Source organism: Elephas maximus, chromosome 3 (genome assembly GCF_024166365.1).
Source record: "Elephas maximus indicus isolate mEleMax1 chromosome 3, mEleMax1 primary haplotype, whole genome shotgun sequence".
NCBI classification, from domain to species: Eukaryota; Metazoa; Chordata; class Mammalia; order Proboscidea; family Elephantidae; genus Elephas; species Elephas maximus.
Window position 1 is genome coordinate 140131745 of NC_064821.1, and position 25132 is coordinate 140156876.

Genomic DNA, 25132 nt, shown 5'->3' on the forward strand with positions numbered 1-25132 from the left:
CACACAAGCCTAGAGTGGTAGGACTGTAACATATCTTCTAAGCCATAGTAACAGCCTCTTACATGATCTTTGTCTCCAGTATCCTCACTTTATTCTCCTTCTCCTGCTGCCATAGGATGGATGGAACCCAAGCACAGCTCTGAGCGTGCCTAATGATCTTTAAAGTCTCTACATGATTGTGGAGTAGAGTCCATGACCCAGATCCCAACTGATCTTTCAATCTCCTCTTCAGTGAGCATGCTACACTGGCAGATTCTTGGTATTCACGTGCCACTATTCCTCCATTATATCTGTGGACTATAATATTGGGCATTTTATATTTTACACTAGGTCCCTGGGTGATACAAATGGTTTGTACTCGACTACTCACCTAAAGGTTGGCAGTTCAAACTCACCCAGCTGTTCAGCGGAAGAAAGGCCTGGAGATTTTCTGCAAAGATTATATATAGCACAGTTCTTTTCTGTAACACATGAGCTCGCCTTGTGTTGGAATCAATTTCACAGCAATGGTAGTTGTTTTTTTTTTTTTTTTAATATCACACACACAAGTATTTTTATGGTTAATAAAAAATATACTTTGGAAAGAGAAGAGAAAAATGAGGACATAAAAAGTTAAAAAAAAAAAAACCCTCTTCCCTGACAAATTACTCCTAAGATACAGGTTTTTGAAATATTCTCATCCTCCTGTTACTTTGTTAACATTCACACCTGGTGCCCTGTATTTACTGTGGGGACCAAGGACACCTAAGCCAGCTGTGAAAGAGGAAGGAGCCTGGGTTTCTGAAGCTCGGTGTAGAGAAACGCGGACTTTACACCGGCCACACCCGGGTGTCTAGCCTCTTGACTCAATAAAAACTGTTAGCTGCACAAAAGGGCGTGTGTTTTCGGTTTCCATCCTGAGTCTTAAAGTGATAGCTGTAATATCCAGCTTGCTTTTCAGCTTCTAAAAGGAGCAATCCCCTTTCTGAAGGAGTCACTTGCAGGAGGAGAGCGCAAGAGGTGAGCAAGGGCAGCTGAAATATCGTTCTCTGGCTCACAGCGACCGCGCCAGGTAAGTTCTTTCCAAAAACAGAGTCTTCCATGTACATTTCTGTTACCTACTAAAAACAGCAATAGCAACACACATTCCGAAATGCCCTGGCAGCGGGAGGAGGCGCGGTGGCTGGATGATGTCTGGCCCAAAGGAGCTTTGCTACGGGCAACTCAGCTTCTCAGTTTGGACCAGAGGCCGCTATTTGGCGACAGCTCGGGCACCATGTCCCCAGGATGCGCTGCTCCCCCTCCGACATCCTGCCAGGGCTCCTAGATGGCAGATGGAGGAGTGCATCCTACCCTCATCTTTGGAAAGGGGGACTGACGTCCTTTCTCAGATGAGGGAGGAAATTCCATCCCCCTCGCAGAGACTCCGCGGTGGGATGGCTTCCTCCTGTCTCTCACCTCCCTCCCTCGGACTTTGGCTGAGTGCCCTCTCTCCTGCATTGGAGAAACAAAGAAAAAAGAGGGTCCTTATCTTACTTTTTTTTTTTTTTTTTTTTTATCTTACAGACACTTTAAATCTCAAAAGATTGTTTCTTGCTTATTTTGGTATTGAGCACACTTAATGTTCCAATGACTCTGCAAAGCTGTATTTTTATGGGATAATTCATCCTCACTCTCTCTCACCAACTATTAAAAATAGCTATGAGGTCTAAGCCTGTTAATCAGGCACTGTTTCTAAAAGCTTCTAGTCCGTTCTTTCACGGCATCAGATAACCTGTGATCCTTACTGAAAATACGGCTCTTGGGCATTTTTAACTATTACTGCATATGATTCTTATGAACAGTAACTTGGAAACCATTAATGGTCTACCCAGTCTCATTGAACTATCTCATTCTATTTGTTTAATTTGGAATTAAAAGCTTCTTGGCTTAGATATCTGTGTTTTGCATAAAAATAAAAAAGTACTTTGTAAGCTCATGTAATCTTCCCCCAGAATTTTAAAATATTAAATCTAAGGAATAAACTATACATTTCTCCTGCTTATAACACAAACCTGGTGGCACGGTGGTTACAGCTGTTAACCAAAAGGTCAGCAGTTTGAATCCACCAGGCGCTCCCTGGAAACCCTATGGGGCAGTTCTACTCTGTCCCATAGGGTCACTGTGAGTCCAAATCGACTGGACAGCAACGACTAGTAGTAGTAGTAGTATAACACAACAGTAAAAGGCTCAAGTTTTACTTGACCAACTCTGTTCCCCACCATTTATAGAAAAAAGAAAAGACATCATATGGTGGAAGTCTGTTCAGAATGAAATTGTTGATGTTTCTGATGAAAATGATCCAGGTACCTTAGTATTTCTTGGTAATTTGCAAATTACATAACATATTGATACATTTTACTGCAAGGCTTAACTTCCTCATTGTATAAACGGTACTTTAATCCTGAAAAGTGAAAAATAGTTTGAGAGCCTATATGTTGTTAGCTTGGACAGCAATGAATCAGGCAGGAATTATTGTTTTATCCATAATGCTGATAAGCGAGGCTTACCAAAAAACCCAAACCAAACTCATTGCCATCCAGTTGATTCCGACTCAATAGAGACCTATAGGGCAGAGTAGAACTGCCCCATAGGGTTTCCAAGGAGCATCTGGTGGATTCAAACTGCTGACCTTTTGGTTCGTAGCTGAACTCAACTACTACGCCACCAGGGATTTTGGAGAGGTAAGTTCCTCTCTAAAGGTCTCACAGGCAATAATTTGGGTAGGATTTGAACCCAGGCAGCCTGACTCCAGAATCTCTGCTCTAGCCCTTAGGACTTCTTTGGGTTCTTCTTGCCTGACTCTTCCTCCAAGGTGCTCTCCCTGTCAGCCCTCCCACTGTGTCCACTCTGGCCTGCTTATTCTCTTCAGGGGACACATCCTCCGCTGGCTTCCATGGGAAAGAACTGCTACTGCTTCTGTCCATACCCAATCCTCACCTTCATAGACACTTAAATCTTGTCTTCTTAGACACTCAAAATGTTTAAGCAATTTTTATATAGCATTTACTATGTACCAGGCAAGATTTTAAGTGCATTATAAATAATATGAGGTATTTGGAATCTCCTGTAGGAGATAGTTAATATTAGTCTCTCCATTTTATAAGAGGAGAAACTAAGACACAGAAAATTAAGTATCTTTCCTTGGTCACACAGTTACTAAAGTGTAGGAACATGGGAATGTTAGCTATTGATGTCTTAGATAACAGAATAAAGGGACAGCAAAACTCCTTGGCCTCAGTCTCTTGGAGCCAGAAACTCTCCACTGCTTTTGAGGAAAACAAAGAGAGGTCTCACCCAGATGTGAGAAGCCTGTCAGATCTGGGCAGATTCTCAAATATCCTGGCTACTGGCCCTCTTCTCTGTCAGCCTATAAACAAGAAATATCCTTTTCTTTCTGTTACATAAACTAATTCCTGGACCAGTATCTTTGTCTACACACTGTAAAGAGCTTTCCTTTTCATTTTGAGAGACAGCGACATTCTTTTTCTCTCCTTCCTTCTCTCAAGGTCATTCCTCCCTCCAGTCTGCCCCTTGCTTCCCTCAGTTCACTAAACCTATCCTCATCAAGGTCAGTGATCATCTCCATTTGTCTCTTTCTCAGGGAGGCCTTGCCTGATCACCCCACATATAAATACAACCCCAACACTTCCTATCCCCTGCTTGTATTTCTCCAAAGCATTTACATGCATATATATTTTTGTGCAATTTTTTAAATTTATTATCTGTCTTCTCCACTAGAATAGAGCTCACATGAGGCAGGAATTTGTATCCACCTTGTTCACAGTTGAATCCTGAGCATATAGAACAGTGCCCTGCACAGGGTCGGTAGTCAATATATAGGGAGCTCCTAGAACACTTTCTGGCCACTCCTTCTCCTCTCCATTAAGTCCCACTCTGCCTCTACTTACCCACCAATTATTAATGTTCGCAGGGACTCATCTGTCCTTTTCTTTCCTTTTCTATTCATTTTATGCATCACACAGGAAAGGTTCTTTTAGAGCTCTTGCAGGGATCAATAAGGTAATGTATATAAGGCATCTATATAAGACTTTGAAATGGAAGGTGTCTTGGTTGTCTAGTGCTGCTATAACAGAAATATCACAAGTGGATGGCTTTAACGAAGAGAAATTTATTCTGTCACAAGCTAGTAGGCTACAAGTCCAAATTCAGGGCATCAGCTCCAGGGGAAGGCTTTCTCTCTCTGTCAGCTCTGGAGGACAGTCCTTGTCATCTATCTTCCCCTAGACTAGGAGCTTCTCAGTGCAGGGACCCCAGGTCCAAAGGACACACTCTTCTCCTGGGATAACTTTCTTTTTGACATGAGGTCCCCAAGTCTCTCTGCTTGCTGCTTTCTTTTATATCTCAAAAGAGATTGACTTAAATCATAATCTAATCTTGTAGATTGAATCCTACCTCGTTAACATAATTGTTGTTAATCCCACTTCATCAACATCATAAAGACAGGATTTACAACATGCAGGAAAATCATATCAGATGATGAAATTGTGGAAAATCATGGCATAGCCAAGTTGACACACATTTTTGAGGGACACAGTTCAATCTATAACAGAAGGCTACATACTTTGCTTACAAAACATAGGAAGCTGATATATACATTCCACAAACAGAAAGCTGATATACATGTACCTTGAATAACCATTAGATACGACATTAGGTCCTTGCATTCTACTGAGTGTCTCTTCTGGATTGCAGGTTACCATGGCTTCCAGATCCATCATGACGGGCCCCATTTGTTTGGTGGAAAATCAGAAAGAGCAGCTGACGGTGAATCCAAAAGCATTAAAGATTCTTAACGAAATTTCTCAGCCTGTGGTGGTAGTGGCCATTGTAGGGCTGTATCGTACAGGAAAATCCTACCTGATGAACCGCCTGGCAGGACAGAACCATGGTGAGTGTTGTCCTGGGCGAAGGGCCGTTAGTTTGGAACCAGTGATAACACAGTCTCCTCTAGGTCATATTAAGGAAGAGCTGGCTTCTTCCCACTAGAAAAAAACAAAACAGAACAAAAACAAATTCTGATGCTCATCACCAAATTTATAACTTCAAACTTATGTATCCACAAAATCTGTAGCAAAGAAGAGCTCTTTTCTCCATTAATAAAGAAGAGCTCTTTCAACCCTATGCAAAGATCCACCCCACATGTTCTCTGGATCCCTCCACCTCCGGCAATGATTCTCTTTCTTTCTCCTACATCATTTGTGCATGTGATACAGGATAAAGAGAAGCAGAATCTCTGTATATCTAATATCTCAACAGAGATACCATCTGATTTTTTTTCTCCAGTTCATAGCAACTTTGATAAATTGTACCCTCTTTCTCTATTTAGTCTTTTCTAAAATGTAAAATACAACACATACATAAAAGTGCAGCACGCATAAATGCACAATAAAACTAATAGACATGAATGAACACCTGTGTAACCAATGCTCAGGTCAAGAAATAAAATATTCCCAATATGCAAAAGCCCAAATCTTATACCCTTGTCACCCTCACACGTAATCACCGATATTTTAGTTTTCCTGGCACTTCTCTTGATTTTTAAAGATGGTTTTACAACCTATGCATACATTTCCAAAAAAGCAATTTAGTTTGACTTGCTTGTAAACTTTATTTAAATGGATTTATATGGTATGCATTCTTTTGTGTCTTGCGTTTTGGCTCATTAAGAACTTATAAGACTTACTTAGTTTATTATATGTATCTGTAATTTATCTATTTGTACTAAATTATAGTATGCTGTTGTATGAAGATACCGGAATTTCTTTATCCATTCATTGTGGATCAACATTTGTATTATATTCAGCTTTTATCTTTTATGAACAAGGTTGTCATGGATTTTTTTTCTACTTATAACTGTTGCTCATGTACACAAACCACTTGTGTACAAATTCCTGGAACTGGATTTGCTGGATCACAGGATATGTGTGTCTTCAGTTGTTACAGATAATATCAAACACATTCTCAAAGTTTAGGGCAATTTAAATGCTTATTAGCAGTAATCGAGAATTTTCCACAACATTACAAAAATTTGCTGATCTGGTTACTATATAAAACCAAAAACGAAAGCAGTTGCCCTCCGGGAAGTACCAACTCACGGCAATGAGTTGTGTGCCAGAGTACAATTGTGCTCCACTGGGTTTTCAATGGCTGACCTTTTGGAAGTAAGTTGCCAATTTGTTCTTTCAGGGTGCCTCTGGGTGGAGTCAAACCACCAGTGTTCTGGTTAGCAGCCTAGCACTTAACTGTTTGCGCCAGTTTGCCTCACTATAAGGGAGGTTGAACACCCTTTCAAATACGTATTTCCCACTATTTCCTTTTTGTGAAATCTTTTTTTCCTACTGGATTGTTTTCTTTGGTTGTTATTGATTTTCAGGGAATTGCCCATAGTCTGTCAGTGAAGACCTTGTAGCCATTTTTTTTCCCCTCGCTTCCTCTTAGCACCGCTAAGGATTAAAATTTAGTCCACTAAACTCTCAGGGCCACCGTGCTTGTCTCACTGTCTCTGTCTTTGTCTCTGTTTCTGTCTTCGTCCCTCCCTCCCTCCCTTTTTCCTTATCACTCTTTTTTCTTCTCATTTACTCTGTCTCCTTTTCTTTCTCCATTTCCCCTTCTTGTTTCCCAATTTCCCCCTTGGCTTCTAAGCAAGCATTTTGTCTTTATTTTTATTTTAGGGGAGTTCTTGATCATCAAGAAGGAAGGGGGGACACTTTTCCTTGCCTTGCCCAAATAAATTCATAAGGATATTTTTTGATGGATTACGGTTCAGAACCTCAGGAGACAGATTTCAACAATGTCCTTTATTTTCTACTCAAGATAAGATCAAGTAATAACCAGGCGATTTCCCAGCACTCTGCTGAGGAAGTCCCTGACCTCAAGATGTTTTAAAATTTCTGACTTGTGTCTCTACCACCCCACCTGTATCACAGGAAGAACAGAAAGAAAAAGATTCACTTCCGGTCATGGTCCATGAGCAAGACCAGGTCGCTATTTCTGTTGCTTTGTTTTTTTATACCTCTGATGACTAAGATTTATGACCTTCAATTACACCTTGCCCTTCCACATTGGGGCCCTGAAGTTAGGCTTGCTCTAGATTATTTAGCAAACATCAAAAATTATCATGATGTAGAAGAGTACAAAGGAGCCCTGGTGGTGCAGTGGTTAAGAACTCTGCTGCTAACTGAAAAGTGAGTGCTTTGTACCCACCAGCCATTCCATAGGAGAAAGATGTGGCAATCAGCTTCTGTAAAGATTTATGGGGCAGTTCTACTCTTTCTTATAGGGTTGTTTTGAGTAGGAATTCACTCAAGAATGGGCAATGGGTTTAGAAGAGTGCAGACCAACCCATGCTTTTATATTCACTCCTTGGAGAAAACATAGGCTGGGAGGTAAAATGAATGGCCTGAGCCATGCTGAACCACGTTCCCCTAGAAGTTTCCTTACCACCTCTAGTCTCAGTTGAGGAAAGCACTGCACATAGCAGATGCTCAAAATCTTGGACTCTTTAACGGGATATATTATCCACAGATTCCTGGACATAGCCATCAGATCTTATCTCACTGTGGGTTTAAGCCATTGGAAAGAAAATCCAGCAAGCTTCAAGGGTCTGTACTGCTTTCTCCTCTATTGTATCCCCTTCTTGAAGCAATGAACATTTTTCTGGAAGAGGAGAGAGGAAAAAAAAAAAAAAAGAAACAGGAAGAATGGGGAGAAGCAAATCCAACAGATAACCCACTCGAGGGGTAATGAAAGTATTTAATGGAGAGACCATTTACAAGGATAAAGACAGAGCAATGTGAACCAACGAGAGATGGTGAAGCACCTAGACAGTGGTAATAACAGTAGCAGTGTAGCCATTATCATCTCTAGGCCTGAAGAGGCAAGCAAAGAGTGAATAGCAGAATGTGGCAGGATTAGAGTTATTGGGTGAGGCTGAGTGAAAGGAGTTGTGACCTGATATAGAGGAACAGAGGCACTGAATATTGTGGCCCAGCAGGGTGGAGGTGAGGGAGCGTGTGTCTTCTTTCTGCTCTCCTGGGTACCTCCCACTGGTTGAATTCTACCAGAAGCCAGAGGCCAAGGGAGCCTTCGTGATAGAGGACATAAAGGTCTATGTCCTTGGGCACAGGTCAGGGTGTAGAGCAGGAAGAGCTAATCTGATGGGAAAAGGAGGTGGACAAAGACAACTAGTATATCAGAATTTTATCTGCCAAGCTAAAAATTATGAAGACTTCCTAACCAAGTTATGAAACCTGGGCATGCTTTGACTCCCCCCACTTCACTTCCTGTCCCATCCTTTTCTTCTCTAGATTTATCAAATCCTTTTAATCATTTTTCTACTACTTTCACCCTAGTTGGCCACATCATTATATCAGACTGTTGATCTTTGTACAGGGTCAGTGTAGCCCACGGGGAAACAGGCTGGGAGTCAGGGGGCCTGTGTTAAGTTTAGGCTATATGTCTAAGTAGCTGTGCCAACCAGTGACAGTTTCTGGGTTTCAGTCTCATCATTCACAAAATGAGCGAGTTGGACAAAATGATCACTTCACTTTTTCCCAGCTCTAAAATTCTTGAAACCTCCTAATGGTTCCAGGATCTAAATTCCTACTTACTTAGGCATTTTAATACCACACTGATTTTCCTAAATTCTTCTTGATTTTTCATCATCCATCTCAAAAAATTAATTAATTTCCATTGTCTAGCCAGTCATATCTCCTTAATTGTGCATTCAGACCCCCGAATCACCTATTCCTCAACTACATTTCAGGCTCAATTCTCACTACTCTGTACTGGAAGCCTGTTTCAGCAGAACTGGACTCTAGAAACTGTTCACTCCTTTCTCTTCCCATGTCAAGGTCTCCTCCAGTTAGGTGGTTTTCTCTTAACATGAGACCAAATAAGGAAAAGGAAGCTCTGCATAATGGTAATCCAGAAACAGAGCTGTCTTCTCAGCTCTCTCTCTAATCCCACTATACATTTCTTGCTTTTTCTTTCCTCTTGTGCATCAGATAAAAATAGAAACAAACCAAACCCTTTGCTGCAAGTTGATTCTGACTCATAGCAACCCTACAGGACAGAGGAGAACTACTCCATAGGGGTTACAAGGCTGTAATCTTTAGGAAAGCCAACTGCCACATCTTTCTCCTGTGGAGTAGCTGGTGGGTTCAAACCTTCAACCTAGCAGTCAACAGCTAGTGCTTAACAACTGCGCTACCAGAGCTCCTCAGAGTTTGCTAAAAAACCAAACCCAACCCACTGCTGTCGAGTCGATGCTGACTCATAGTGACCCTACAGGACAGAGTAGAACTGCCCGATAGAGTTTCCAAGGAGTGCCTCATGAATTCGAACTGCCAGCCTCTTGGTTAGCAGCCATAGCACTTAATCACTACACCAGCAGGGTTTCTACAGTTTAATAAAGTTTCCATTAATTCTGTAACATGATATAGTTTGAGTCTTTAAAGGAATAAGGTGAGCAGGGGATACAAAGTGTTTCTTGAGAAGGGACTTAATATATATAACAGTTTGATTGGCTTTTCTTGCTTAAATGGAAGAAACTCCTCTCCATGCTAGGCACTTGCCATACTACAATTTTAATTAACCTTTGCAGCTCCTGAGCAGCCTGGACTATCTGCTATCACTGATGTTGCTTTACTTTCTTCCCTATAGGCTTCCGTCTGGGCTCCACGGTGAGGTCTGAAACCAAGGGCATCTGGATGTGGTGTGTACCTCACCCCTCCAAACGCAGGCACACCCTGGTCCTTCTGGACACCGAGGGCCTGGGCGATGTGGAAAAGGTAAGACAGAGAGTCATGGAGAAGTCATCTTTGCTCTTGACTCTCATTTACCTTTTAATTTGCCACGTTAATCCAACTTTTGTGACATGTTGTTATGAAAAAATTAGGGATAATTAGGTTAAATTTTATTTCCTTGAACTTATTTCCTTTGTATGCTCAAATATTATTGGTATATTAGGGATAGATCTTCTTTTGTTTAACACTAGGATGAATAAAAATATTAATAAATGCTTTCTGAGCAGTTGAATTTCAGGGCTCTGTGCTAAGTGTTGTAGGTAAAGAGTGAATAAGGCAAAGGCCCAGAGCCTAGCTGAAGACTCAACATGTACAAAGTGTGATCAACATCAGTCGTCATGAATGCAAGAAAGTGAACACCTAACCCAGACCTACGGGTTAGAGGGAACTATGATTCATGGGATCAATGGGAGCTACCAGTTAAAGAATGTGGAGCCGATGGGGTTGGAGGTAGAAACCATGAGTTTAGGGTTTCAGTGAAGTAATCTATCTAAATAACCTTCAGAAAAGCTTCATCTACATGAGGAATATTCATAAAGATTTTGGTTCAAGACTCTGGGCTTTGGAGATTAACTCTCCACTAGCTTCTCTATAAAACCATGAGCTTGACCCACGAAAAACATTGTAAATGGGACAATTTTAGGTATTTTGTCTTTATAATATTAAATGCAATGAATCATTTCTCCTTATTTAATTTCTCCTTTTTCATTATTGAGTCTAAGTTCAAAGTAGCAGCAGTAGATATTTGGTGTTCGTTACTGCCAAAAAAAAAATAACAACAAAAAACTGGGGGAGATTTTACCCTGAATCTCTTTTCCTTTTCCAGGCTCAGCTTCTGCTCCTTCACACCTACCCCATGCTTCACTTAAATGGAATAACTCTAGAATACTTCTAAATGACCCATACTCTCTAACATTTCTGATGTGATTTTTGTTGATTTGGACACCTGTATGATCTCTTTTCCTATACAAGTTCATATTCTATGAATTCCTAAAAGACTAGCTATTTTCAGTCTCCTGACATCCTATACCAGTCAGATGTACATCTTCTCCTCACTTATTGACTAACTCATTTTCAGACATTTCGTATTTACTACAATAGTAAAAAATCGACTATGTGACTGTTTTGTGCATTAATGATGTACCTCTGGCAGTAATGAATGCCGAGGTGCAAGGTGAGAGTGACGCTGACTGTGATGGTTAATGTTACGTGTCGACTTGGCTGGGCCATGATTCTCAGTGGCTTGGCACTTATGTAATGACGTAGTCATCGTCCATTTTGTGATCTGATGTGGCCATCTTCCATTCCTGCATAATGCCAATTTTGCCTAAAGACCTGCTCTTTGAAACCTAACCATGTCAGTAAATGAGGAGAGGGTGTAGTCATTTCTTGCTCTGAATCCGCAGCGTACTTATTGCTATTTATTGGCCTTACCCCTTTTTCTTTTACATTGTAACTATTGGGCCACTCCTGGCAGAGATTATAGTCTTGGTTGCAATTATATGTTCACATGTTTATCTACCTTTCTGGAAAGTCATCTTCTTGAGGTTAGGAACAACCATATAGAACTTTGTACTCATACAACCAAAGTGTCCAGAGTTTATGGATGCCCAATGAACAGTTGTTTAATTTAATGAAATAATATTTCATCCTTAATATAGTCCTCAGTCAAGAAAAAAAAATTGCTGAAGTTATTGTCCACCATTTACTGAGCACCTACTGTGATCTAAACTATGTATTAAACATTTTACACACATTGACAGTGTCATTCACTTAGTTAAAAAAACTGAAGAACCTGAAGCCCTGAGAGTGATCAATGTAAGTAAAAATATGAGGTTTGAATTTAACATTGTTTTCAAAAGGTATGCTATCTTCCCTATTCAGCTATAGAACAGCTGAAGTAGTAAATGCACAAATCAAATCAATGAACGAACAAATGAAGAGCAGACTCCCATGTCTCTTGCTCTAATGTGCTTTCTAGGGTGACCCTAAGAATGACTCCTGGATCTTTGCACTGGCTGTGCTCCTGAGCAGTACTTTTGTCTACAACAGCTTGTCCACCATCAACCACGAGGCTCTGGAGAAGCTACAGTATCCTTCCAGGAACCCAACCACCATGTTTGTTGAGCTTATGGGAATGGAAACTGAGACTATTTCTTTTTTCTTGTGATTCAGTTTTCATGAATGAGGAAGAGGGAACATGGGGCAAATTAGAATGTTTATAAAATTTATTTCCAAGTGAGATCTGGGAATTGTGGTGTTGAATACTACTCCTTCCTTAGCTAACCTCCCAGCTATGTGACTGAACTAACAGAGCTAATCAGGGCAAAATCCTCCTCCAGATCTGATGAGGTAGAGGATTCCACCGAGTTTGTGAGTTTCTTTCCAGACTTTGTTTGGGCTGTTCGTGATTTCAGCCTGGAGCTGAAGTTAGGTGAACGCCCTATCACCGAAGATGAGTACCTGGAGAATGCCTTGAAGTTGATTCCAGGTATCAGTGCATGTCCTGGGTGGTGGAAGGTTCAGTAGAGGGTGATATATATCAAGTGAGCCTCGTCATTCAGCATTTGAAGTCAACATGTATTTGAGGCTGGATAGAGGCCCAGGAAAATGGTGATTGAGGGGAAGGCATGATTTTAGTGGATTATTACTACCTGAAAATATCCAGTGGCTGGAGTTTAAGCTCACTGAGGAAATTTAAGGCCCAATGTTGAACCAAATGATTTCAGAGCCATTGGTACCATGAAAAAAAAAAAAATTTCAAATTACAATCACTTCTATAACTTCTTAAGGTCCACATACCTGTGTTCCTTATTAAGTGTGCCTCCTGGTTTGAGAAAAAGAGTTCAAGAAATTGGAAGTTGTTAAACACAGAATCACAGCGAAATCAAATGGCATAGTTTTCAAAACATATTTCAGGAGGCATATTTTAGTAAATGATCCCCGGTGGCTCAGGGGGCAGTTCTACTCTGTCACGTGGGATCAGTATGAGCCTAAATCAACTCAATGGCACACAACAACATATTTTACTAGCTTTGAGAGTTACATCTGTGAGAGTGAAACCTGTGAGAGCCGGAACATGGCAGGACTGCCTTGTTTTTGCAAGTCTTATGAGTTTTCTGCCTTTGACAGGGTGCAGTCTTACTACTTCGCTATCACTCACTTTAGTGGAAAATATTTGAGTTTTACTTTTCTCACAGGTTTGCACCTTATAAAGGTTCTGGCTTTTGCAGGCTTTGCTGCATACTAAAGTCAGAAAAAAAATTGCGATATCCTTTCAGAAAGACTGTCAAATCCTGTTATTGTTCTGTTAACATCACATACATCATTCTACATCCTTACGTAATAAGTTATCATTTTAATATTATGAACTTATTACATGGATTACATTTAGGAAGGTGTCTAACTGATAGCATTAGAAAGAATATCCATTTTCATTTATTCATTTCTTCAACAAACACTTATTAAACGGCTGATATCTGCCACAGTATCTCTCTGCAAGACATGGTCAAGTCCTGTATAATGTGAGGTAGGGAAGTTGTGAGGTCTCCAAATTACATTCGGGCTAACCCTACTCATTGAAGGCTTTTGCTGAAAGAATCTCTAAAAGTATTTATGATGTGTGTATTTTGGGGCTCTGATTTTAAATTTTTCTTTATTGACCTGAGTATCACCTCTCCTCATAATATTTTTCCAGCAACATCTTATCCTTATATCAAGCATTACTTTGTTTTTGAAACCACATTTTATTTCTGACACAAGGGCGGTAAGATCAGAAAAGTACTTCTGATCAGTTCTTTTTATGTGTCAGTCATTCAATAAACATTTATTAAACGATTACTCTACTGAACTCCATACACAGATTAAGGAAACCAAATGTAAGTTTGTTTACTTGGGATAGATGCTACCATTTCTTCTCCAGAACTGCCTCCTTGACTTTTTGTTCTGTCCACAAATGGATTTTTTAATTTTTTTTGCTTTGGGTAGATTGGCTCAAGGCTGATTTGCACAATTGGATAAAAGGAGATTTAAAGACAAGAGAGTACACTGATGCACAGGTCCCTGGAAATAAAAGTCAACAGATTCCTTTCCTGAAGGCTTCCCCTTCAATGATTGCTCTTTTTCTAATTTGGCAGGTAGGAATCCCAAAATCCAAAATTCCAACCTGCCTAGAGAATGTATCAGGCATTTCTTCCCAAAACGGAAGTGCTTTGTCTTTGACCGGCCGACAAATGAAAAAACTCTCTTAGCCCATATTGAAGAGCTGCCAGAAGAGCAGCTGAATTGTCATTTCCAGATGCAAGCAAAAAACTTCTGTTCCTATATCTTCACCCACTCAAAGACCAAGACTCTGAGACAAGGAATCATTGTCACCGGGGACCGTGAGTCACCTTTGCCCCAAGCATGTCTCTCTGTGGATCAGTGTGTGGTGAAGCTGTGATTGTTCTGTGGGTTTCTCTGTAATTCTGTTTGCATTTGTATATGAATGTCCAGAAGCAGACGTTCATGCTGCACATAGTAATGCATTTTTCTTAAGTATTTTCTCTCTACCTGAGGGTTTATTGAGGCCAAATGTATCTTAAGAAAATAATCCACTAATCATATAGACACAAACTGCTGTTAAGGAGAGAAGATCTGTGTTGTGTAGAGAAGTCCTATGGGATACAAGTGCCTCTCAGGGTAGAATAGATAGTTCGTAAAATTACACAAATCAGAAAATACATAGTAGGCCATGAGTCCCTGCAAGCCCATTGAGATTTTGAAAAAGGAAGTTAAACATAATCTCCATACAGGGCCATATTCATGAGCATATGACCTGTGCAGTTGTATGGTGTCTGTGCTGAAATGGGTCCATACTTGGTTTAATGTTCTATGTTGTCATCTTGAAATTGTTTTTCTTTCTTTTTCCACAAAGAACCTATATTTCTTTTGGAACTGACTCTATAAGTTATGTAATTACTTTGACTATCTAGTAAACATTTTTTATTTTATTTAAATAGAAATGTATTTTTCCAGGAATCCCTGGAAAAGATAGTGGTTGTGATCAATAATTCAATTTTATACAGTAATGAAATGGAGGATCACAAAAGAAAGAATAAATAGGGGAAAAAGTGATGTTACTTTAAGGAAATGGAGTCATCAGAAAAGAAAAGAAGGGAAAGAAGTTCATGTTAAATTTAGAAAGCTGATCACTAAAAGTTTTTAAAACAGTAAGCGAGAACTTGATATTTATCCCTAAATTTGTTCATTTGCTGGCTCATTCAGGGCTGGGGACTCTGGTGGAGACCTATGTGGGTGCCATCAACAGTGGAGTGGTACCTTGTTTAGAGAACGCGGTAACAACTCTGGCCCAACGTGAGAACTCGGCAGCTGTGCAGAAGGCAGCTGACCACTACAGCGAGCAGATGGCCCAGCATGTGAGGCTCCCGACAGACACACTCCAGGAGCTGCTGGTCGTGCACGCGGCCTGTGAGAGGGAAGCTATTGCACTCTTCATGGAGCACTCCTTCAAGGACGACAAGAGGGAGTTCCACAATCAGCTCGTGGTACTTGTCTTAGCACTTATCATTCCTGATTCCTGTCCATCTTTTTGACTCCATGCTTCATGTCTTTCATGTAGTAGAAGGAGCTTGGATTGTAGGGAGTGACAGGGATCTACAGGGCTGCCATTCACGTTTTTTCTAAAAGATGTGCACTTCATTTTTTATTTCTGTACAACAGATTATTATGAACTTAGCATTCACACACTTATCAGCTCATGGTTTTTATTTCAGAAGTTCAGCACAGCGTGTATGGGTTCTCTGCTCACAAATTAAAATCGAGGTGTCTTCTGGGCTTTATTCTCAACTGGAGGCTCTGGGGAACACCACTTTATCTTCATGCCAACAATGGATTCATCAAATCCTTCTCTTTAATCTCTCTGACTTCCTCTTCTGCCAACAGCTGAGAATCACTACTTTTAAAAATCAAGAACCATTGCCATCGAATCAATTATGACACATAAGGACCCTCTAGGACAGAGTAGAACTGGTGGAAAGGGTTTCTAAGGAGCAGCTAGTGGATTTGAACTGCTGACTTTTTGGTTAGCAGCCAAACTCTTACTCACACTCAAATCCTATTTGAGAGAATTCATGAAGGGTTCCAAAGTCTTCTCAGAGTGCATTTAAGTCATTACTGTGTTGGTTGCTTTTTCATGTTCACATTTTCATCCATAGCAACCCAGGTTCTCTGAGGAAACTCTCCTTCCAGCCAAATTCACTTTTCTATTACTTGTTGCGATTGTTGGATCACTGTTAATTATGCTGTACAGCTAAGGAAACCATAGAGTTCATGTCGTCCACCCCTACCACTTATATATTATATATATCATTGTACTTGACCAGTGTTTAACACAAGTCTTCTGACTCCAATCCGAGGTTATCAGCCGGCTTCTTCCAAGAGGACCATCCTTTCTAAAAGCTTCTCTCTATTGTATTTCTCGACATTTCCCTGCAGTGCACCATAGAGAAAAAGAAGGAAGACTTTATGCTGCAGAATGAAGAGGAATCTGTGAAATACTGTCAGACTGCGCTTAACCAACTTTCAAAGCCCCTGATGAAAAGTATTTCAAGAGGCACTTTCTCTGTTCCTGGAGGACACAGTCTCTACTTAGAAGCAAAGAAAAAAGTTGAACAGGGCTATGAGCAAGTGCCCAGGAAAGGAGTTAAGGTGAGGAATAAGGGAAGTGGAGGGAAGGTCAGCAGAGTAGAGGCAGGGAGCCTTTGTCCTACTGAAAATCTAAGACGACAGCACCAGTAGTGGGGAAAAAGTATAGCATGCTGAGTTCTCAACATTTTTAGTTTTATATCCACGGTTAGTTAGAAACTCTTGAAGAAATCACAAATATTTATTTCAAAGAAAGGAATTAGAACCAGAAATCCATATGACAAAAAAATTTCTTTCATTTTTCAAACAATGTGATCATTTTGTGCTAATGCCAAAAGCCAAACTAGCTGCCATCAAGTCAACTCCAACTCATAGTGATCCCATGTGTGTCAGAGGAGAACTGCTCCATAGGATTTTCAATGGCTGTGATCTTTCAGAATTAGATCACCAGGCCTTTCTCCTGAGGCACCTCTGGGTGGGTTCAAACCACCAACCTTTTGGTTAGTAGTTGAGCACTTAATGTTTGCACCATGCAGGGACTCCATGCTAAGTACAGGAAATACAATATTAAAGAAATAATCTTTGTTCTTAGGAAGGTCATGATCATTTTGAGACAGAGAAATAATCAGTTGGATATGGTGTGATAAGGGTCATCATAATGTTATGCACAGATAGTAATGAGGATGATGATTATGATAATTATAGTGGCTAGCACATATTGAGCACTTATTTCTTATACCAGGCATGGTCTTAAGACTTTTGTTGGATTATAACTTAATCCTCAGAATAATATTATTCTCATTTTATATATATAAAGATTTGGTGATCTGCTTCCGTAAAGATTACAGCCTAGAAAACATTATGGTGGGGCAGTTCTACTCTGTCACATGGGCTCACTATGAGTCAGAATCAATTCAATGACACCTAACAACAACAACAACAATGCTATTATGGCATTACTACTGTTATCCACATTATACAGTTGAGAAATATGATACACAGAGAGGTTTATAAGTTGCTCAGTGTCACACAGAAAGCAAGTGGTAGAGCTAGTAGGGCAGCTCAGAGTACTTAGCATCTATTCCAAACCAGGAATGCATTCAAGGAAAGCTTCCTGCAAGAGATGATAGGCAATAAAAGTTGAAGTATTGATCGATGTTATCCTAGTTAAGAAAGTATAGAACAACATTCAGGTAGAAAAAAAAAAGAATGTGCAAATATGTGAAACAACATATGTGTTTGTAGAACTGCACACAAGGCTGGCTGGCTGTTACCAAAGGAAACAGCTGTGATGGAAGGTTTTCATGTCCCCCAAAGGGGCTTGGAATTTATGCTGTAGTCACAGAAGAAAGGAAGCTCTGGGGGAATCCTAAGCAGGTTTTAAATTATTCAGGGTCAGATTTGGGGTTTTATGAAACAGTAATTCTCCAGTAAGAGACTAGATCTCTGCTGCCTGCCATGTCTTTGATCCTTCTTGTTTCCTCAGGCAACTGAGGTCCTCAAGAGCTTCCTGCAGTCACAGATGGCAATAGAGAAATCCATCCTGCACACAGACCAAGCACTCACCGATGGAAAGAAGGCCATAGCAGGTACAGGGGCAGGGCTCAGCCCACAGTGGGGTAGAGAGGCTCCTGCAAAGCCCTCTGAGGACCTAAGATGAAGATCTTCTGAAATCATGAGCTTCCTGACTTCTATGGAACACACACTCTGCTGAGTCTGAAAAGAACCAGAGGGAGTTGTGGTTGGATGTCCAACTAGATAATTAGGGCCTATCCCATCGCATTCTGAAGAGTATCTTTGAAGGTGTCGATACAAGGATAATTCAGAGAGTTGCACTCTCCCTTTTTTAAAGTCATTTTAATCTCCGGGCACAAGAGGATACAGCTCAGGCTTGACCTGTTGTTTTCTTCCCTCTCTTCTACCTTTGTGGGACAGCGGAGCGGGCCAAGACGGAGGCAGCTGAGAAGGAAAAGGAGCTGCTGAAACAGAAACAGAAGGAGCAGCAACAAAAGATGGAGGCTCAAGAGAGGAGCTTCAAGAAAAGCATTGAGAAATTAAAAGAGAAGATGGAGAGAGAAAGAGAAAACCTTCTGAGGGAGCAGGAAATGATGTTGGAGCATAAACTGAAGGTAAATGTGTCCTGCGAGTCCTCAGTGTCTGAGGGAGAATGCCATTGTACCTAAAGAAGGGAAGGTTCAAAATGTGACACAAAAACATGGTCTTGGCAGGAAACACATGAAACATTTGGTTTACTAAAATCTGAAATCCATCTGAATCCTGCTGAAGTCCTAAAATCTCCAAGACTCCAGTACCTTCTTTAGTGTTAGGCTCTGGACAGGACAAATAAATTCCCCCAGAGCATGGGCTGCCATTTGTTGTGATTATACAGTAGTATCATTATGCCCTTGTTGAATATGACCTTAGACCTATAGTCTTAGGCTTCCTGGTACAACATCGAAGAGACCTGAAATAGATCCATCGGGCCTTGAAAGATTAGAATTGGCCTGATATGAAATAAAGGGTGCAAAATCTCTGATACTCGCTGCATTTGTTTCCAAATCTGCTGGAGTCAGCCTATGCATCCTGGAGTGAAATGCATTCATTGTCCTGACCTGGATCTTGATAAGCAGTTTCCTATACAGGGTCAGCAGCTCCCATTACTTGTTAGATGTGTGTGGCCATGCTCCCTCAGTTGGAACTGAGAATTAACTTGCACCAAAGGTACATTCCCTCCAAAGGGCATCCTTTCAGCTGGAAAGCATTGTGACCTAGCCACAGTGCTCCCCACTCTCAGTGAGATGGTGGTGATGGAAATTTAGGAATGTTGCAACCATGGAAACATGTGAAGACACTGGAAAAACTCATCCAAGAGCTCTGTAAGGTGGTAGAGAAATATACATGCTTAAAGCTGGAGAAGTTGTTAAATGCAAAACCGTGATTCTTGATAATTGTGTTTTTTAAAAGATACCCTCTTTTGCCTTTATAGGTCCAAGAAGAACTGCTTAGAGAAGGATTTAAAAAGGAATCTGAGAAATTAAATGCAGAGATAAATCTGCTAAAAGAAGAGATAAATCGGCTAGAAGAAGAGATTAAAAAGAAAGGCTCAGGATTTTCACAGCTCCTTGATGACACACTACCTGGTGTTGGTACACTACTTTGGGCAGGGGTGAAGCTTCTCAGCTCATATATTAAATAGGTTGGAATTCATGTTAGACAAATTATAAAATGAGGCTTCTTTTGTTTTAATAGCTTAATACCAGTGGCTCATTTTTTAAAAATATGTCATCCTACTTTTATTCAAGAAAAGTTTAAAAGTAAAGATTACTGTCATGGATTGAATTGTGTCCCCCCAAAATGTGTGTATTAACTTGGTTAGGCCACGATTCCCACTATTCTGTGGTTGTCCTCCATTTTGTGATTATAATTTTATGTTAAAGAAGATTAGGGTGGGATTGTAACACCCTTAGCAGGTCACATCCCTGATCCAATGTAAAGGGAGTTTCCCTGGAGTGTGGCCTGTACCACCTTTTATCTCTCCAGAGATAAAAGGAAAGGGAAGCAAGTAGAGAGTTGGGGACCTCATACCACCAATAAAGCTGTGCCAGGAGCGGAGCACACCCTTTGGACCTGAGGTTCCTGCGGCGGGCGAGATGCTCCCAGACCAAGGAAAGACTGATGCATCACAATGACTTTCTTCCAGAGAGGACAAAGAGAGAAAGCCTTCCCCTGGAGCTGATGTCCTGAATTTGGATTTGTTGCCATCTCAACTGTGAGATAATGAAATTGTTCATAGAAAAGATACAGGCAAAGCAAAACCACAAGTGGAAAGATGAAGAAAATGTAGTTTATATCACATACATGGAGATAATTTCTTTAGACTATTAGGAGCTGCCAAAAATCAGTGATAATAAGAACAGCACAAAAACCAAAAAACCAAACCCATTGCTGTCAAGTTGGTTCCGATTCATAGTGACCCTATAGGACAGAGTAGAACTGCCCCATGGAGCTTCCAAGAAGCAGCTGGTGAATTTAAACTGCCAACCATTTGGTTAGCAGCTGGAGCTCTTAACCACTGTGCCACCAGGGCTCCAAAAGGAGCAACAATTGCATTTTAAAAACAGGCAAACATATTGAAACAAAATGAGAATGTTTAATTTTGTGCATAATAATGATGTGCAAAGTGAAACCATGAGGTACCTCTAGGAATGCCAAGGAAGACCACTTTTGATGGGATGTGGAGTTGGCAAGTATTTCAGGAAATGAGCAATCTCTCATATTTGCCTGCGAGAGTGTAAGGCAGTGCAATTACATATCAAAATGTTAAATGCACACATGTCTTTGACTCAGCAAGTCTATATCTAGGAATTTATGTTATAAATGTATTTACCCAGTAGAAAATGGCCTATGTTCTAGGACATCTGTTGCAGCATTGTTGTAGTGCCAGAAGACTGGATCAACTCTAAAGTCCCTCTGTAGGTACTAGTAATATAAATCACGGGACATACTTACGAAGGAAGACTCTACAGACACCAAAGTGAAAAGGGGAAGCTCTATTTGAACTAATATAGAAAAATAGCTGAGATTTATCATAACATGAAAAATATAAAGATGCAGAAAGTGTGTATAGTTGCTTCCACTGAATTCAGAAAATAATGAAGGTGTGCATATGTTATCACCTATCTCAGGAAAAATATGCAATGAACTAGTGAAGTGGGAAAATACCGCTTGAACATTCAGATGGTAGAATGGTTTATGGGAACTGATGAAACCCCTGTGAGCTATAGCACGCCTTGAGATTCTTTTCTCTCTGATTGTTCCCTCATAACGTTGTAAAGGTTTAAGATTAATCTGTTTTCCCTCTAAAGATGAAAAACAAGTGATAGGATCTGGGAACTGAGGAGTCAGGAGATGGCGATACCTGGAGACCAAATTTCAATGATGCCAGAAGGGACCTTAAGAATACCTTGAAAAGCTCATCATGACTGGCAGGCAGTTTGCAAGACCACCTCAAAGGAAAATTAAAAATTCTCCAGATTCCTCAGCCTTAGCCTTTCTTTCCCTATAAAACCCTCCGGCTGGCCTTTTTGCGGCAGACAGAATTTGGGAGGAACCTATCCCCTCTGTCTCTTGCATACCGGTGTTCAATAAAGCCCTCTTGCTGCTTACCTCCCTCCTGTCTCAGTATTGGCTTTGCAGCAGGCGGCTAGAACCTGCGATTTGGGGTAACACTAGTAGCTGGGATTACCACTCGGGATGGACCTGGGTAGTTGATCTGAGTGGGAGGATAACTAATTTTACATTGTGCATTTTATACAGTATTAATTTATTACTCTAAAAATAAACAGTTGCTAAAATTAAAACGGAAATAATAATACACGGAATGGGAACGTTTCTGTGACAGAATGAAGGTGTTTAATGCCACCACAAATAGCATAAGTCAGCTCAACTAGAAGACTCTGCTCATGACAACAAGGATCTGGAAAGCAGGACGCGTGCGTCCTAACTTTGTCTTCATTATGGTCTTTCAGTAAGGCCTTGACACCCTAGTGCCTAATTACTTTTCAGATATAAAGTCTGAGATTTTTCTGAAATAGCGTCTAAATTATATCCCCAAAATTACAACATTGGTAAACTAAAAGCAAAATTTTTCTTCAGGGTCTACTTAACTTTTTAGGAATTTCTATAGAGTGCTTTAGACCCTGCTGTGGCTAAAAGGAACTCCTTGTAATTCCACAAGCTGGACATGTTACTGTTACCGCAAATCGTGGATTTGAGCCACCTGCCGCAAAGCCAATACTGAGACAGGAGGGAGGTAAGCAGCAAGGTTTTATTGAACACTGGTATGCAAGAGACAGAGGGGATAGGTTCCTCCTAAACTCTGACCCAAAAGGGCCGGCTGGAGGGTTTTAAAGGGAAAGAAAGGCTAAGTCCGAGGAATCGAGAATTTTTAATTCCCCTTTGAGGTGGTCTTGCAAACTGCCTGCCAGTCATGATGAGCTTTTCTAGGCATTCTTAGGGTCCCTTCTGGCATCACTGAAGTTTGGTCTTCTGACATCACCTTCTCCTGACTCTTCGGTTCCCAGATTCTATCCCTGTTTTTCATCTTTAAAGAGAAAACATAGATTAATCTTAAACCTTTACAACGTCATGAGAGAACAATCACAGAGAAAAGAATTGCAAGGCATGCTATAGCTCACAGGGGTTTCATCAGTTCCCATAAACATTATCTATTCTACCATCTGAATGTTCAAGCAGTATTTTCCCATTTCAGTACCTCCTGACTCTGGGTCTTTTCACACAGTATACAGGTATCTTAAAACAACCTTGCTTCTTCACTCTGTATCCTTTGCTAATTTCCATTCCTCCTTGCCCAAAACCAAACCTGTTGCCCACAAGTTGATTCATATCAACCCTATAGGACAGAATAGAACTGCACCATAGAGTTTCCAAGGAGCACCTGGTGGATTCAAACTGCTGACCTTTTGGTTAACAGCTGTAGCACTTAACCACTGCACCACTTGCGTTCCTCTCTGTTCCTTCATAAAAAAAAAAAAAGCCCATTGCCATCCAGTGGATTCTGATTCATAGCAACCCTATAGGACAGAGTAGAGCTGCCCCATAGAGTTTCCAAGGAGCACCTAGTGGTTCAAACTGCTGACTTTTGGTTAGCAACCATAGCGCTTAACCACTATGCCACCAGGGTTTCCTCCATAAGGGGTCCTATTTCCTGACTTCCTAAGACTGGATGCGGTGTCCCTCTGTGCTGCCATTATGCTATGATGTCACATCTACCATAGCAATTTTTATGCAATTACAAATATTGATATTACCTATTAAAAAAAAAAAAAAACCCAGTGCTGCTGAGTCGATTCCAACTGGAATCCGATGGTGGAAGTAAAGATAGCTCCTTGTTCTTCTTCTTCCTCGTATCTTTAGCTGTTAGCACAGAACCTATTACATAAAAATCAGGTGTTAAAAAAAAAAATTGGTTGAATAAACTCATGAGATACCATCCAGGAGCACCCCAATTTAAAATTTGCTCATTACATTAGCTACTCTCTAGGTTTTGAAACATAAAGGACACAGTTTGGGGAATTATGCAGAAGGGACTCAGTGAAGCGGAAAGCACAGGCACACTCCTCTGAACCTGACACCCTATTCCTTCTGGGGTACCAGACACAGCGTGTGCTCTGTGCACCTCACCCTTCTCATCCACAAAAACCACCAGGAGTGAAGTCACTGCCTTTGCTCACAGGCAATTATGAAGGTTAAAATAATAAAGGATGCAAAATAATCATGTGCCTTTCATTTTCAGCACAGTTCTATCAGCTTGGGGTGCTTCTGCCAAAATGAAGGCTTGCTTTGCTGTGAGGATCAATTTCTTACTGAAAATGATATCCTCAGATTTGCAGAGTTGTGGAATCTGCACAATGGCCAAGGAGTCATCAGACAGCATCGGTGGGGGTCAGTCTCCATTTCTCCCATCTCTCTCAATCTTAGAGGCACAACTCTGCATTTTTGAGGGTTGTGAGACAATGCTTAATCATCTCCCAGTTTCCTTCCCCTGCCAAAAAAAAAAAGGAATGAGAAGTCCTGCAGCTGAGCCAGGATCACCCAGAGGAATGTGCCTCATATTGTACCTCGGGATGGTATGGTGAAGGAGATGATGGACTGGAATAAGGTCTACTTCCCATTCAAATCTCCCTACACACATCACCAGCAATAAGAATATGAAACAATCAAGAAGGGAATGTTGAGGTGAAATTATAGCTGTTTAGAGATCAAGAAAGGAGACGTGGTGGTGCAACAGTTGAGTGCTCAGCTGCTAACTGAAAGATTGGTGGTTCAAATCCACCCAGTGGCTTACAGGAGAAAGATCTGGCCTTCTGCTTCCTTAAAGATTACAGTCAAGAAAAATTTATGGGACAGTTCTAGTTTGTCACACAAGATTGCTATGAGTCAGAATCGACTTGATGGCAGCCAACAACAACAGAGATCAAGAAGGGACCAGGAATGAGGTATAGGAGAATAAAAGCGGCTTCCTTACCTATTTTGAAGTTTAATCATAGGTTGTAATTTGTTGAATAAAGTTTATATCCATCACAAGATAATGTTCCATGTAAAAAGCCTTGCACACAATTGAAAATTAACAAATTATGAATTTGTTGAAAGAATAGAAGATCTATTTCAAGCACTTTTTCAACAGTTTTGGAGGAAGGCAGCTTAACATCCATTCTTTCACATGGTTTTTTGATGTAGCAAGAAGTTATCGGCTTTAGCCCTCTCTACATTCTTTTATGTCTCAGACTTAGTCTATAGCCTACTTTGGTGGTGCTGCCTTCTTACCTGTTAGGGTGAGCTTGACTAGCCCTGGCAGAATTTATTTCCTAAGAAAACGCTTCAGTTTTGGGAGGTGGGGTAAGGAAGAAAATCTGTTAAAAATTCAAAGAATGTAGATATACACTTGTTTAGGAATATCAAAAACAGCTTAAGGAGGTAGGAGGGCTGACCAGACAGTATCAGGTGGTCTCCTCAGTGTCTGGATGGGCAGGAGCTGTGTAGAAATATAACCAGCACAGGAATGTCTCACTACAACTGGCTGATCCAGATTCCAGCACAAGCCACCTCTGACATCCTGA

General features: G+C 40.7%; 1 protein-coding gene across 1 annotated transcript; it reads left to right on the plus strand.

Moving 5' to 3' along the window:
* Positions 1-883: 883 nt before the first annotated feature.
* Positions 884-22246, plus strand: LOC126071553 (guanylate-binding protein 4-like). Its single transcript, XM_049875738.1, has 11 exons — positions 884-1051; positions 4735-4930; positions 9706-9833; positions 11830-11939; positions 12143-12339; positions 13985-14230; positions 15114-15394; positions 16344-16556; positions 17980-18082; positions 18429-18622; positions 19480-22246. Exons 2-11 carry the CDS (start codon positions 4741-4743, stop codon positions 19687-19689), a joined length of 1872 nt encoding a protein of 623 aa, XP_049731695.1. The 5' UTR covers positions 884-1051; positions 4735-4740; the 3' UTR covers positions 19690-22246.
* The last annotated feature ends 2886 nt before the right edge of the window (positions 22247-25132 follow it).